General features: G+C 37.8%; 5 protein-coding genes across 5 annotated transcripts; 2 read left to right on the top strand and 3 right to left on the bottom strand.

The window, feature by feature from the left end:
* Positions 1-26: 26 nt before the first annotated feature.
* BATDEDRAFT_1489 (uncharacterized protein) lies at positions 27-926 on the bottom strand (the record flags this gene model as incomplete). Its single annotated transcript, XM_006678752.1, has 1 exon — positions 27-926. A coding segment is annotated over one exon (900 nt), but the record flags the coding sequence as incomplete, so codon positions are not given.
* Positions 927-5,695: 4,769 nt separating this feature from the next.
* BATDEDRAFT_36987 (uncharacterized protein) lies at positions 5,696-7,199 on the top strand. The gene has a single exon (XM_006679083.1). It carries the CDS (start codon positions 5,999-6,001, stop codon positions 6,410-6,412), a length of 414 nt encoding a protein of 137 aa, XP_006679146.1. The 5' UTR covers positions 5,696-5,998; the 3' UTR covers positions 6,413-7,199.
* Positions 7,200-7,998: 799 nt separating this feature from the next.
* On the bottom strand, positions 7,999-9,585 carry BATDEDRAFT_25157 (uncharacterized protein; the record flags this gene model as incomplete). Its single annotated transcript, XM_006678980.1, has 3 exons — positions 7,999-8,801; positions 8,834-9,007; positions 9,060-9,585. 3 exons carry the CDS (start codon positions 9,583-9,585, stop codon positions 7,999-8,001), a joined length of 1,503 nt encoding a protein of 500 aa, XP_006679043.1.
* Positions 9,586-10,368: 783 nt separating this feature from the next.
* BATDEDRAFT_88737 (uncharacterized protein) lies at positions 10,369-10,623 on the top strand (the record flags this gene model as incomplete). Its single annotated transcript, XM_006679243.1, has 1 exon — positions 10,369-10,623. One exon carries the CDS (start codon positions 10,369-10,371, stop codon positions 10,621-10,623), a length of 255 nt encoding a protein of 84 aa, XP_006679306.1.
* Positions 10,624-10,939: 316 nt separating this feature from the next.
* BATDEDRAFT_25156 (uncharacterized protein) lies at positions 10,940-11,433 on the bottom strand (the record flags this gene model as incomplete). Its single annotated transcript, XM_006678979.1, has 2 exons — positions 10,940-11,232; positions 11,346-11,433. The coding sequence occupies 2 exons, from the start codon at positions 11,431-11,433 to the stop codon at positions 10,940-10,942; spliced, it is 381 nt and encodes a 126-aa protein (XP_006679042.1).
* Between the last annotated feature and the right edge of the window lie 1,046 nt (positions 11,434-12,479).

Genomic DNA, 12,479 nt, shown 5'->3' with positions numbered 1-12,479 from the left:
CTGCTAGACGATGAAGTACCACCACTGCATTCATCAGGAACTGAGAAATCGTTTGTACTATTAGCAGCCTTGACTCCCAGACCGCGTTTGGCGAATCCTTTCCAGATCTCGCATTTGTTGGCGCCATTGTAGCGAGCAACATCAGATGCAATAAAAGCATCACGGGCACTAAGGAAAGTTGGATCGCATGGCTGGAGCATCATACCACCAATCATATTCTGCATAGTAATAATGTTACCAAACTTGCCCTTGGCGTCGTAGAGATTGGTGGAGAATCCGTTCTTGGTGACCAAATTCCAGTAGACTTCCCAAAGCATAGAAGCCCACACTACACCCATATCATGAGACTTTTGACGAGTTTTAATATCGGCATACGTCAAGGGATTGACTTTCATGTCAGTAGTGTAAGGATGAGAGCGAATACCGGTGGGCGAATTCTTGACATATGCAGCAATGCCAATTGGAGTGTCGGCTTTGTGTGATTCTTTGGCAGTTATGATTATTGCAAATATATCGGACCAGCCTTCACCCATACCATCAGCCTCACCATCAAACAAACACTCAACTGCTTCAGGTCCACCAGTCAACCGATTTGAAATACCGTGTCCATATTCGTGCAAAGGAACTTGGTTGTCCAAACCACCATTGCGATTGGGCTTGGCAGAAATGAATCGAAACATTAGCATTATGCCAGGTTGACCATCAGGTGGAGCTAAAAAAATGGCATTATCCTTATCCGAAGTATCTAGGACATTGATATTGACTGCATCGCCGCCTTTACCACCTTTTCCAAAGTTGTCCTTTTGGAAATTACCAGCAGCCTCGGTGAAACCATACTGGTATGTGATATCGTGTATCAGGTTAGTAATGTAAAACAGATTGACAGCTGCTGCCTGAATGTTGTCTGGATCGGTAACATTAGCAGTAGGGTTGAACTTGGTGTCAAATACACCGTCAACACCGTTTGCTGGAACTGGCGGTTTTTTTGTATAGTCAAGAGCATCAATGTTGTTACCCTGAGTGACAGTTCCGTCAGTCCATCCATTAGGTGACGATGGTTTGTATTCTGGATCTTTGATGTCTGAAAAACCATCATCAGGACTGAGATCAGGAACTTTGATAGCCTTGTATGTTGCACGATGAGCAAAATCAACAACTTGAACCAGTTTACCTAATATCAATCCATTTACATTCAGATTAGTGTTGATTCTATAAAAGTCATATCTGAATCCGAAATACCGTACCCGTGTTGGTATCTGCCCAAACTTGGATCCATGAAATAACACCTTTGTCGCGAAGCTGGAATTTGTAAGCATACACAAGCGTGCCATCAGCCTGTTGAACATACTCGAGCTCATGTTTAAACTCAGAGTAAACTGGCAGACCCTTGGCTTTGGATACAGCATCTGCAACCTGTTCAAACGTTAGTTTGGCTTTGGGTTCTGCGACTGAAAGCTCACTTTTGGCAAAATGGCTTTCAGTACCAAACGAAGTCGAATATGAGATAATTTGGCCGTCTTGGATATGGACTGCAGCTTGATGATTGGATACACGTGCATCATTAACTAGATGTGCACCATATACGTGAGTTATGCCAGCACTGTCTGTAAAGTTATTGTAAACCTTGAACTCGTTAGGTGTGAGACTGAGTTTGTCACAGAGATACGCAACACCAGTCTTGACTGGATCGGTATTGGACGGAGCCATGAGGCTGGATGAGTGATCATAAGGAATCTGTTGGTACGTGGATTCGGGAAAGTAAAATGGAAGACTGTCAGAGGCGTCTTGTGTGGACGGAATGGTTGGAACCGCAAAAACTGCAGATGTGGCAAGAGCAAGAACGAGAGAAACAGTAGAAACAAACATTTTGAACAATATTTTCAATATCTAGTATAAATTTAGCAAATATAAGATACAAACTGGTACAATGATAGAGGTTGGTGAAATTGGTTCCATACCATTTCACGTCATTTTATATTTTGAATCTACAAAGCATGCTACGCAAAAACTTGTCAATTGAATATACATGTGCTAATCAAGTAAAACACATCAATATCATGTGAATACATGTGCTTGTGGACCACATGTATTCAAGCCATACATTTAAAACGGGTATATTGCTTTTGATTAATTGCATGTATGGCAAATTCAAAGGAACTTGATTGCAGTTGTATTGGGATGTAGCGCCGATACCCGTTTTCAATTGTAAATCAGTTAAACTCTTGGAATCAATGCAAAATGGACTAACTGGAATTTGCTTCATCATATACAACTTGCATACACTCCAAACTTGTGCATTGCGAGTCAAATGCCGAATTCAGACAGATAAAACTGGGCTGTTGGTATCCATTAATGAACTGTGATAACATCGAATGAGTAATTGACATATACATGAAACGTCCATTTCACACCACTAACAACCTTGTTTATATTGGCTGTATGCATGTTCTGTATATGTTGAAGCAAGACTCATTGGAGCATGAATCAATCGAGTACTCAAAAGTGGACACACTATTAGTGGCTTGAGTTGCTTGAATTGATGGCATGCATGTTTATATACCAAGTGTGTTATATCACCATGCCATTTGTAATCATGAATGATTGCAATATGCCTTGTTCATTTCAAGTTCGAAATGACTAGATTTTGAGTTGATAAGCAAAAGCAGGATGATAGTAAGCAGGCGTGTTGATTGGCTACAACTGTATAGCCAACTTGGAAATCGGATAAAATGTATGGCATTAATTATGAGCAAGGGAACAATACGACAAATGAAAATGTTATCAAGCAAGCATGACTTTCAAATCACAAGCAATCTCGACAAAACATTAAACTGGTAATGCATCAATTGCTTGGTTTCAGATATGAGTTGTATAATTGAAATGGTCAGTGTCATTCCAATCTTGGACTATCCAAAGCATTGCAAAGAGTCATGGCAACAGTCATGACAATGACCAGTCAAACATATCTGACCATTACAAGATGGTGTTGCATTCCGATTGTTGCAGAAGCAGTGGTCGATGATGTTAAAAATAATCAAGTATGCAGAATGTGGGTTCACCTGCAAATGTGGCTGCATTGTTCATGGATAAATGAACAGTATCATACATGTGATGGACACGACAGCTGTCAATGAATGTTATCATGTTATTGTATTATAGTTGATCATTCGATGGAATAAATGATTGCGATCGTCATTCCAATTGTTGGTGTGGTACAGAGTTGCAGATCTCAAGTCAATGACTACATGTATTGTGATGTAATACTTGATGATATATTGTGGTTGAACATGTTATGCATGTCAGTAGTCGAATACGTAATCGTGTACAATGGTCTAGCAGTAGCCTATTCAAGTATGGTAAATAGTGCCAGTTTAATCACATTGTGAATCCGCATTGCAATAATCAAAAGTGAGTGGGAAACTCGCATATAGATATTGACTAATGTGTCACTGGATCAGACCATATCAAATATGTTGAAAGTGTATGTAATCATTCAGATCCGAGTTGGTACAAACACGATCATAAGAATGATGTATATTGCACAATGGTGTTTGTAATAATATGCATGTGATTGAATGCAAACTGGTGAACTAGTAGCAAACAAAATAATGACAGATGGTGATTGAAAGTGCAACTAATCATGCAGTGTATATGGTGTTGTGGTGTATACTAGTTGATTAGTGGAGCATGTTTGAAAAAGTCGATAGCTTGAAGATAATACAGTGTATACTATGCTGCTGTTATGGTAGTATTTAGTGTTTGCAAGACAAATGGAATGAATCATCATGTAGTGAACACAGTATACACGCCATATTAAGATACTGTCAAATAGTTTATCAGATGAAAATCTTGCTTTCCAGTTTCAACACAACCATCATAAAGATTCAAGTTGAGATTTGATCCAGAATACCAAAACGAGATCAGATTGTTAATTTAGCAAAAACTACAGCACTCAGTATTCCCGTGTGGTCCCCCACCACAGTACTGACTGAGCCATCACAAGCTTGACTTCGGAGATCGAACGGGATCCGGTATTTTCTTGTGTGTATGGCCGTAGATGTTGATTGAAGCCAATTATACGCTAATATTCGTTAGGTGTGTTTGTCAAATACATTGTGGTTTGGTGTCAGCACTTGTAAATCAATACTGCATGATATTCTCATCACCAATGATCATCTGTTTTATATTGGATCTGAACATTGACAACTACACGTTTGGTGATTGAAAATCATATGGACAACTGGATGATTCCATGACACCGCATGTCAAACTTGATGTTCAATACTCCAATCATGTCGATAATAGTTGAATATTGTGTAGTTGCTGTTGAAATGCCATTGTTCTTTTAATAATAATATTCAAGAAATAAAGTCTAGTGCTGGATTGTTGAATATTCAACTCTTCAAGCTTTACTTTTATTTGATTAGCCATCTCAAGAACAATGTCACTCCAAGATCAAACTAAAGAATTAACAATCGACTTGCCCACCTGTAATTACAACGTATTCAGTCATCAATGTTTGAACTATTCTGGCGAGGCTTTTGATTCGAGTCGTCTGAAACTTTTTCAAAATGGAAACCAGAAATCTGTGTCGATCACCTTGACAATCAACCAGTGCCTATTGAACCTCATTTTATTGAAGAGCTGGAAAGACCATTCTACTGTTGCTCACTTGGTCCAACTTACAAGACTGTCACTCCTCGTTTTGACACTACTCCTGTTGACAAACTCCACTTGCCTGATGGGTTGATAGATCTGCTTTTGATAAAGACTATTTCGTTTCTTCTGGAGCAACTGACACAACTCTTGATCCATGCTGTCCTCTTACTCGATTGAATGGTCTTGTTTTAAACGACCTACATCCACTCATCAAATCAAAGAGTGATGCTAGTCAAGGTATTGCTAATGTAATACCAAGAGCGCAAATGGATGTGGATATCCTGCTTTGGATCCCATGGTGCACTATACTTTAGTCTGACTTGTTTCCGTTGTTTGGATCTGCCAATGATGGGTATTTGAAATACTTTGAACCCAAGACTCTATTGGTAGGGATGAGATAGTCTAGCAAAACAACAATACCATTCGAATGCGCCAACAAGACAAGTACCAAACCATCATGACCAGTACCAGCAGAGGAATGAGACTTTTGATGAAATGTGTTGCAACTCGAAATGTCGGATCTTGAATGTGGTTTGATTGGAGATGTTTTGGAATATGAATTTTAGCTTTTGATTTTGCTGGACTATTTCGGCATTCGCAGTGCCAAACCAAGAGAATATTTCGACTTTCTTCACTCGTCTAATAATTTACTTTTGTACTGTCTTTTTCAAGAGACTGAAGTTGATGCGATACAATTTGAGCTGATCAGCCAATTTGGATATATTGGCACTTTTCAGGAGAAACAACTTGCTTTCCAAACATGACTGTCCAATATTGCTTTTAAAGTCCCTACTGCTTGATGGCTTCCGCCAGGTCACTGACATCCGCACAGCCAGCAGTAGGGACTTTAACAGCTAGACCACCGTTGTGTTTCACCCATAGGTTGTCCAGGGTGCTTTTGTAACGAGCGATTCTCAACATTGTTGTTTTTTAAAGGAAAGAAAAAAAAATCCACGACATTCCAAAACATCCCAGTGGTGTCCGAGCATAAAAAAGCAAGTACCGGTCGAGAATGTTGTCAAAAAACTTCAAATGAGTGACTACAATCGTTTTACTGACTGGGTCAAGAAGCAGCGAAAATGTCCTAATGCAACCTTGGAGGCAACAATCACTCAAATTGACATCAAATTTGTCTGGTTATATTGAAGGGAATTGACCAGTTCAAGGGGAATGCCAGAAACTGTCAAAACAGACACTGAAAAGTCTAAATCATTCTTATTGAAATGCTACACTACGACATCAATCTCTCAGTGTGCTGGATGAGTCATCCTCATACAACTTTACTGGGTTGGATGCTGAGGAAATCAAAAACCAGCTGACGAAATACATCCGATTGAATATGAAGCAACTGAAAGCGACCGATGTACTGGCATCAAAACAAGTAATGCTGATAGCAAGGTCCTTGATGAAACTACTGGAAACATTTGGGGATGGGCACAAGGGACGCTTCTTGGACCATGTCAACAGCAGACTTGGCATCTCCAAACCATCCTACTACTACTACATGGAATATTATGCCTTTATGTCAAAGTATCCGAAATTCCAAACGCTGGCAGTGTCCTTTAGAGTGTTTAAAAGTATGATTCCAAAAATCAAGGAATGGTTTATGTCACCAGAGTGTCGAGCTTTGGACTCTTCTGATTTCTACTCTGAACACTACTGGATGAATGTTGATGATGAAATGGATGACGACGATATGAATGTTTTAAACGAGCACAATTCCACCGCGGTGGAAAACCTTCGCAACAAGTAGTTCCTCGTCAGTCGATGACTCCTTCAGACTGCAGTGATAATGATAATGCTTTCAATGGTGAACTGACATTGCTACTTTCTTTCACGGAGAGCAAAGTACTGAAAATGTCCATCGCAGTGGAAAAAAGTTCTAGCTGTACACTCCTTGATATCTTCGTGATAGACAGCACGATTCATTCAAACCTATTTCCACCACATTAATGTATCTTTTGTATTGACTTGTAAATAGAAAATCTCTGCAACTATTGTGTTTATTATGAAAATTTCATTATTATCGGGTGTGTTTTTGAGCTAAACATTGTCTCCTGATTGTTTAGTTTTCTTGTACTTTTTAGCTCTCTCCTTCTCTGCCTCGGTATTAGCAGCATAATAGTCTCGATATCGTTTCCTTTCAGCTTGTTTGTTTTTGGCATAGTAATCTCGGTACCATTTCCTTAGTTGTTCTTGTTCTTCTGGTGAATACGAATTTCAATTCTTAATACAGTGAATGTACGCTTGGTGACTCTTGATGAAACTAATGAATGTCATTTATAGTTGGTTTAGAAAATAAGCTCCGCTTAATGTTCTCCGTTTTTATAAGCTGGACCTCTAATTCTACCCAATTCTTCCAATTCTCTTTTATTTCGACGCTCCATATTTGTCATTCGTGGTTCTCTGTCTAGATTTTGTATGAAACCGTTGGGTAGATTCAATACGTTGTAGTTCATAGTATTTGTATGCCTTTGGAAGAATATTACCATCATCATCTGCAATAAAGTACGAATAGCCATTACCACTGATGACCTTATATATAGTGTGACTATACTTTGGCTCATATCCTTTACGAAATGCTTGCCTAGTTTTTAGCAATCTAACTTTGTCACCAACACTTATAGCATTCTTCTTTATTTTTACATTCATTGTTCCAGTGGATGGATTGCCTAGGTACAACTGCTGAGGAATACCATTTATACCTCGGTGATAAGTGTGATTGTAATTGTAAACAATATCTTCCAGTACATCAATATATGTATTTGTTCGCCGAGCTTCTTGGTAAAGAGCAATGATGTTCTCTAGTGTTCTATTGAATCGTTCAATTATGCCTTGTCGCTTGTGGTCGCCTACTTCCACCGTGATATGCCGAACACCTTTGGATGTCAATAATCGCTGAAATGCTCCGTTTAAAAATTCTGTTCCACTGTCACTTTGAATAAGAATTGGGGTTTCTATATCGAATACTTTCTTCATCGCTTCGGTGCTATCTGATTTCTTCATCGCAACGACAAATGTCCTTCTACTGAATACATCAATCACACAAAGAAGATATTTGTATCCACTATTCCACTTGGCATACCTTGACAGATCAATCAAGTCAATCTGCCATTGGTCATTGATAGAGTAAACTGTTATGGGACTATAAACAGGTACTTTTCGTTGTTGTCTGTGGAGTTGATACACTTCTTGCTGCTGAAGAAACGTTTTTATTTGGGACAATGGTATTTCTTTGTTAAGCTTTCGGTATAGCTTTTCGGCAGACGTGAATCCTGTCCTTGGATTATAATATAGTTCATAAAGCCTCTCCATAACATATCGAAAGAATTAAAACGTTTATAATTTGGTTGGAAATGTTTCGTAACCCACTCGGAGTTGTTTATCGTTAAACAGTTTTATCGCAGTGTTTGTTAATGAATATGTATTCATTTGGTTATGATATGACCTAAAACCATTATTGATAAACTCCTGACCTCCATTTCCACTCAAAGCATTCAGATACTTTTGCTTGGTAATTTCATTTTGATTCTTGCTGATACCCTTTGAACTAAACTTTTTCTCGTCACAATAATGCATCTTGCTAGCCAATGATATAACGCAATCTCCTTTGTATTCCAACTTGAATAATCCTGGTGTTCTGCTGTCATATAATTTGTTCGCTGGGGTATCATCTCTCCCGAACCAATATTTCTTTTGTTGTTGGAATTCATTGAAGAGGTGTGGTTTCACTACGTCTTGTAAGGAATCTCCAGAAATCGCAAAGTATGCCGAGTCTGTATCCATTATGCAATATTGAAAGTCGCTTCTGTCTACGTAATAATCAATAAAATCGTAGTAGAACTGTAACATTCGTAACTTGGCTAGTTGATATACTTGGAATCCAATATGGAGTGATAGACTTTGCTTGAAGGATGTCTTACTAAACCGAAACTCGTATCCCTCCACAAGGTCTTGATGTCCGAGATAATTATTTCTTCGCACGTTCTTATTGTAAGTGTCTTGTCCTACAATCTTGACCGTTTCGTGCTTCAGAAAGTTCATTATACACTTTCCGTACGGTGCATTCCCAATCAGTTTCATTATATCACCACGAAGTTTATGATTTGGGTTTGTGTCTCTTGCTCTTCGTTCATTTGAACCTTTTCAGAAAATGGTTTGAAAAGAGCCTTACGCTCATATTTTACAGCATAGGTAATGTTGGTCACTATAAGTCTGTGCTCTAGATACCATTTCAACAACTCTGTCGGAAACATCATCTTTTTCCCAAACATACTTCCAATCAATTTCTTACTTTTGTAATTCGGTTCAAGTTGTTCTTGTGTCTCACGACTTGCATCATTGTATGCTATTTCAACATTTTTGAAGTTTATTATCCACATCGGTATAGATATTCAAACTCAAAGTAGATTCAAATGTTTTCTTTGAATGTCGCTCCATCACAGCTTTTGTTCCATTAAATCGGTAAACATTTATGTTTACATCAAAATGATTTTCAATGGTATCCAATTCTTGCATCTCCACCCCACAATAGCTCTGGTCCGGTTTGAAGGTGTAATAGCTCTTGAATAGTTCTTTCGCTTTAGTTGCAAGTCTATCCAATTGCAAGTCAGAGAACTTGTGACGGGCAAGGCAATACCATAAACACATATTATTTGGTATGTTTTCTAATGAGAAAATGCCTTTGCTTTTTTTAATGAAATCAGGTAACGTAATCGAAGCTCCAATAGGGATTTCTTCTAGTGGAGTAGTCAAGAGAACATATTCATAGATACTGTCAATATTCCACTTTGAATTGGGTCGCTTCAGTCGTTCCAAAATATCATCGCCTCCTAGTTTTTCTAAAACACCATCCACTGTATTGCTAACCAGAGGATGCTCATTGATATTAAAAAATGAAGTATTTACAGATGGGTAAAACTGCATTCTTTCATCTGTTTCTACGTTTCTTAGAACGTATCCAAATTGAATATCAAACCAATACCTCTGTTTTTGATTGTGGTGATTTGTTAGTATGTTTTGTTGTAATTCATCAACCCCAAGTACAAGTGCCTACTCCATTTGATAGTTTTTGATTGTGGTTTAAATGGACATTTCTTAATATGGTACCGAGAATATAACCGTTTCCTTTTCTTCTTTTGAAACTCTATTAATTGTAAATATGCTATTGTTCCTTCGACTCCACTACTGAAACCTGTTATTCGCTTTCTAAATCGTAGTTTCACTCCCTTGATCTCTGCTCTTCTTATTCCCATCAATAAGGCTATCATTACTTTAATATCATTTCGTCTCTTCCTTCCGGTAGATAACAGCATATCCATCGACCTTTCTTCATTTCTCATTATATAGTTGACCTTGTAGAGACCCACATTGTTTGTATTTTCGTCCAATTGGTTATTCATTTTCAACAAACTTGATGTACTTCAAGAAAATAAAAGTTTATTTTTTCGTTACAAACGAATTAAACGAAACTTATTTTGTTTGTGTATCTCAAACCAATACGATTGAATCTTTTCTGTTAAATATGATGATTGATTATGGTCCTGTTACAGACCCAAACGAGGTTCCTGTCGGAACTATTAAAATGGGCCAGAATAGAAGAATTTACATTGTAAAGTTGATTAATAACAGAAAGATTTGGGTTCCATTTCAAAGAATATTTCGTTGACTTCCAAAAATTTATTTTCTTTGCGTTGAATATAAAACAAAATGTTAGTGATTCCAAGTTGCTCTCTGCGTTCCAAGCATATCCGAAGCATTCCTATCAATCAAATTATCCTTGACCCTGCGAATAAACACAAGTATATTATCGAAGAGAAACTTTCAACAAATAACACTCTTTCCAAAGTAGCAGCTCCATATTTCGGCGAAGAAGAACCTCTTGCATTGGATGTCGATGACAAACATCTGAAAATTGCTAATCCCAAACGGTTTAATCCTTCTGTTTTGATGAAAAACGTATAGCTGAATTAGAGGATAAAGTAGAACAACTAAATAAACACGTGAAGTCGTCATCCAGATACGAACAAATCAAGTACTACCTTGGAGATGAAAAATACTATTCAGACGACAAGTATTTACACACAGCGCGCAATGGAATTGTGTATGCTGTGAAAATCAATGGCACATTAGAACAAACCGAAGACACATTAGAAGAGTTTATCAAATCGAGTTGGAAAAAGCCAGACCTACTGCATTCCTTGATGCTTGGACAAAAGCGACTCCAAACAAAATTGTTGGACGTGTTGACCAAGGAATCCATAGAAAAAGAAATACATTTTTAAAAAGGATGCTGAACAAGCCCACCAAAAAATTCATCGTCACTAACATACGACTTTGAATCTTCATCCTCACGATCAAATGAGCTTTGTACAAATTCAATTTTTCGTACATTTTGTTGGATGGCTGCCAGATCTTCTAATGCCGGTAACTCTTTACACGTCCTGAATGAGTTGATCGTTAGAATCGATTGAAGTTCAAAGACTTTATTTGATGGATACTTGGAGTATGCATCAACTCGCATTGAGTTTGGAGAGAGCACGACCATTGTCCATTTATCTTCATACCTTTTCCCTAGTAATATCATTTCATTCAGAATAACCACAAAATTGGATTGTAGTTTATGTGTATTGATAATTTTGACTCTGTTAGAATTCCACGCAAGTGTGACAACAGTGCCAGCGAACCTTTTGTTTCTCGGTTGTTCTTTTCGGCCCACTCCAATAGCTCGCATTTTGTAATGATATGGCTTTTAAAATCTTCGGGTTTAAGCATTTCTTCACAAAAGTAGCATTTAGAAGTGCCGTAAATGCAAGTCGCTACGTGATTCTCCAAGTCCCATTCAAACACAGAATTTGCACATAGAGAATGAAGACATTCTGTTAGATATTCACGTAAATCTCTTTCCAGTAGTTTGTTTTTAAACAGGCTGTTGTCTCTACAGGATGGACAGCTCTCAGACTTAAATTTCGTTGAACACACAGGGCAAACAAAATGCAGCGCACCATTACATTGGTAAAAAGGAGGGTGTATGAATTCAAAACAGATGATACATCGTAGGTTGTCGATGTGAATTGAATGTTGGATGATAATTTCTTTGTTTTCGCTCATTTTATATATCTACTATAGATTTTAATATTTCTTAATCCGACTTCATAGCTCCTATTATACATTTAGCGGGAATTCCGGCTGGAAACCAAAAACGGTATTCTTCGGTGCTCTACCCTTACTACTAGAACCTGCTTTTCTCGTATAGAAATCCCATTCCATTATGCATTAATTTCTTGCAACATTATACGTATTATCGGATAGATTGGTCGTCTTTCATTCAGCATTATCAGGAATGAACTCATTCGAGTGTTTATACAAAGGACAGCTACAATACTGTTAAAAGCACAGGTTTTGTTAAACCATTTTTTATGGCTCAGTCAGGGTAGTGGAAATTATACCACAGTATGAATCCAGAGCAGTCTTTTTGCAGGAAACAAGGCATTTTGTGATGTCTTGGCAATTCAGTAAGCGGATCAATCAGAGTGAAGCTAGAGTTGATATTAGAGACAAAATGACTATACAGTTTGGTATTCTAGAGTAAACTGCCAAGAGTTGCTGATTATTGTATTTTATCCAATTCTACTGAATGTAAGCAAGTTCAGTTGCCAAAACAAATTGCCCGACTTGTTTTACATTCATAAAGGCAGATTTTTACATTGTCTTTCCTGAGCATCTTTATACTTTTGGTATTAAATCAGAAAACCGGTTTCTGGGGATTACAAAATACAGCGACGGATTGGTAGGATTTCCAACAATATTTAACACTTTGT

This window comes from Batrachochytrium dendrobatidis (assembly GCF_000203795.2).
Source record: "Batrachochytrium dendrobatidis JAM81 unplaced genomic scaffold BATDEscaffold_6, whole genome shotgun sequence".
Taxonomy (NCBI): Eukaryota; Fungi; Chytridiomycota; class Chytridiomycetes; order Rhizophydiales; genus Batrachochytrium; species Batrachochytrium dendrobatidis.
This window is presented reverse-complemented; position numbering and strand designations above follow the sequence as displayed.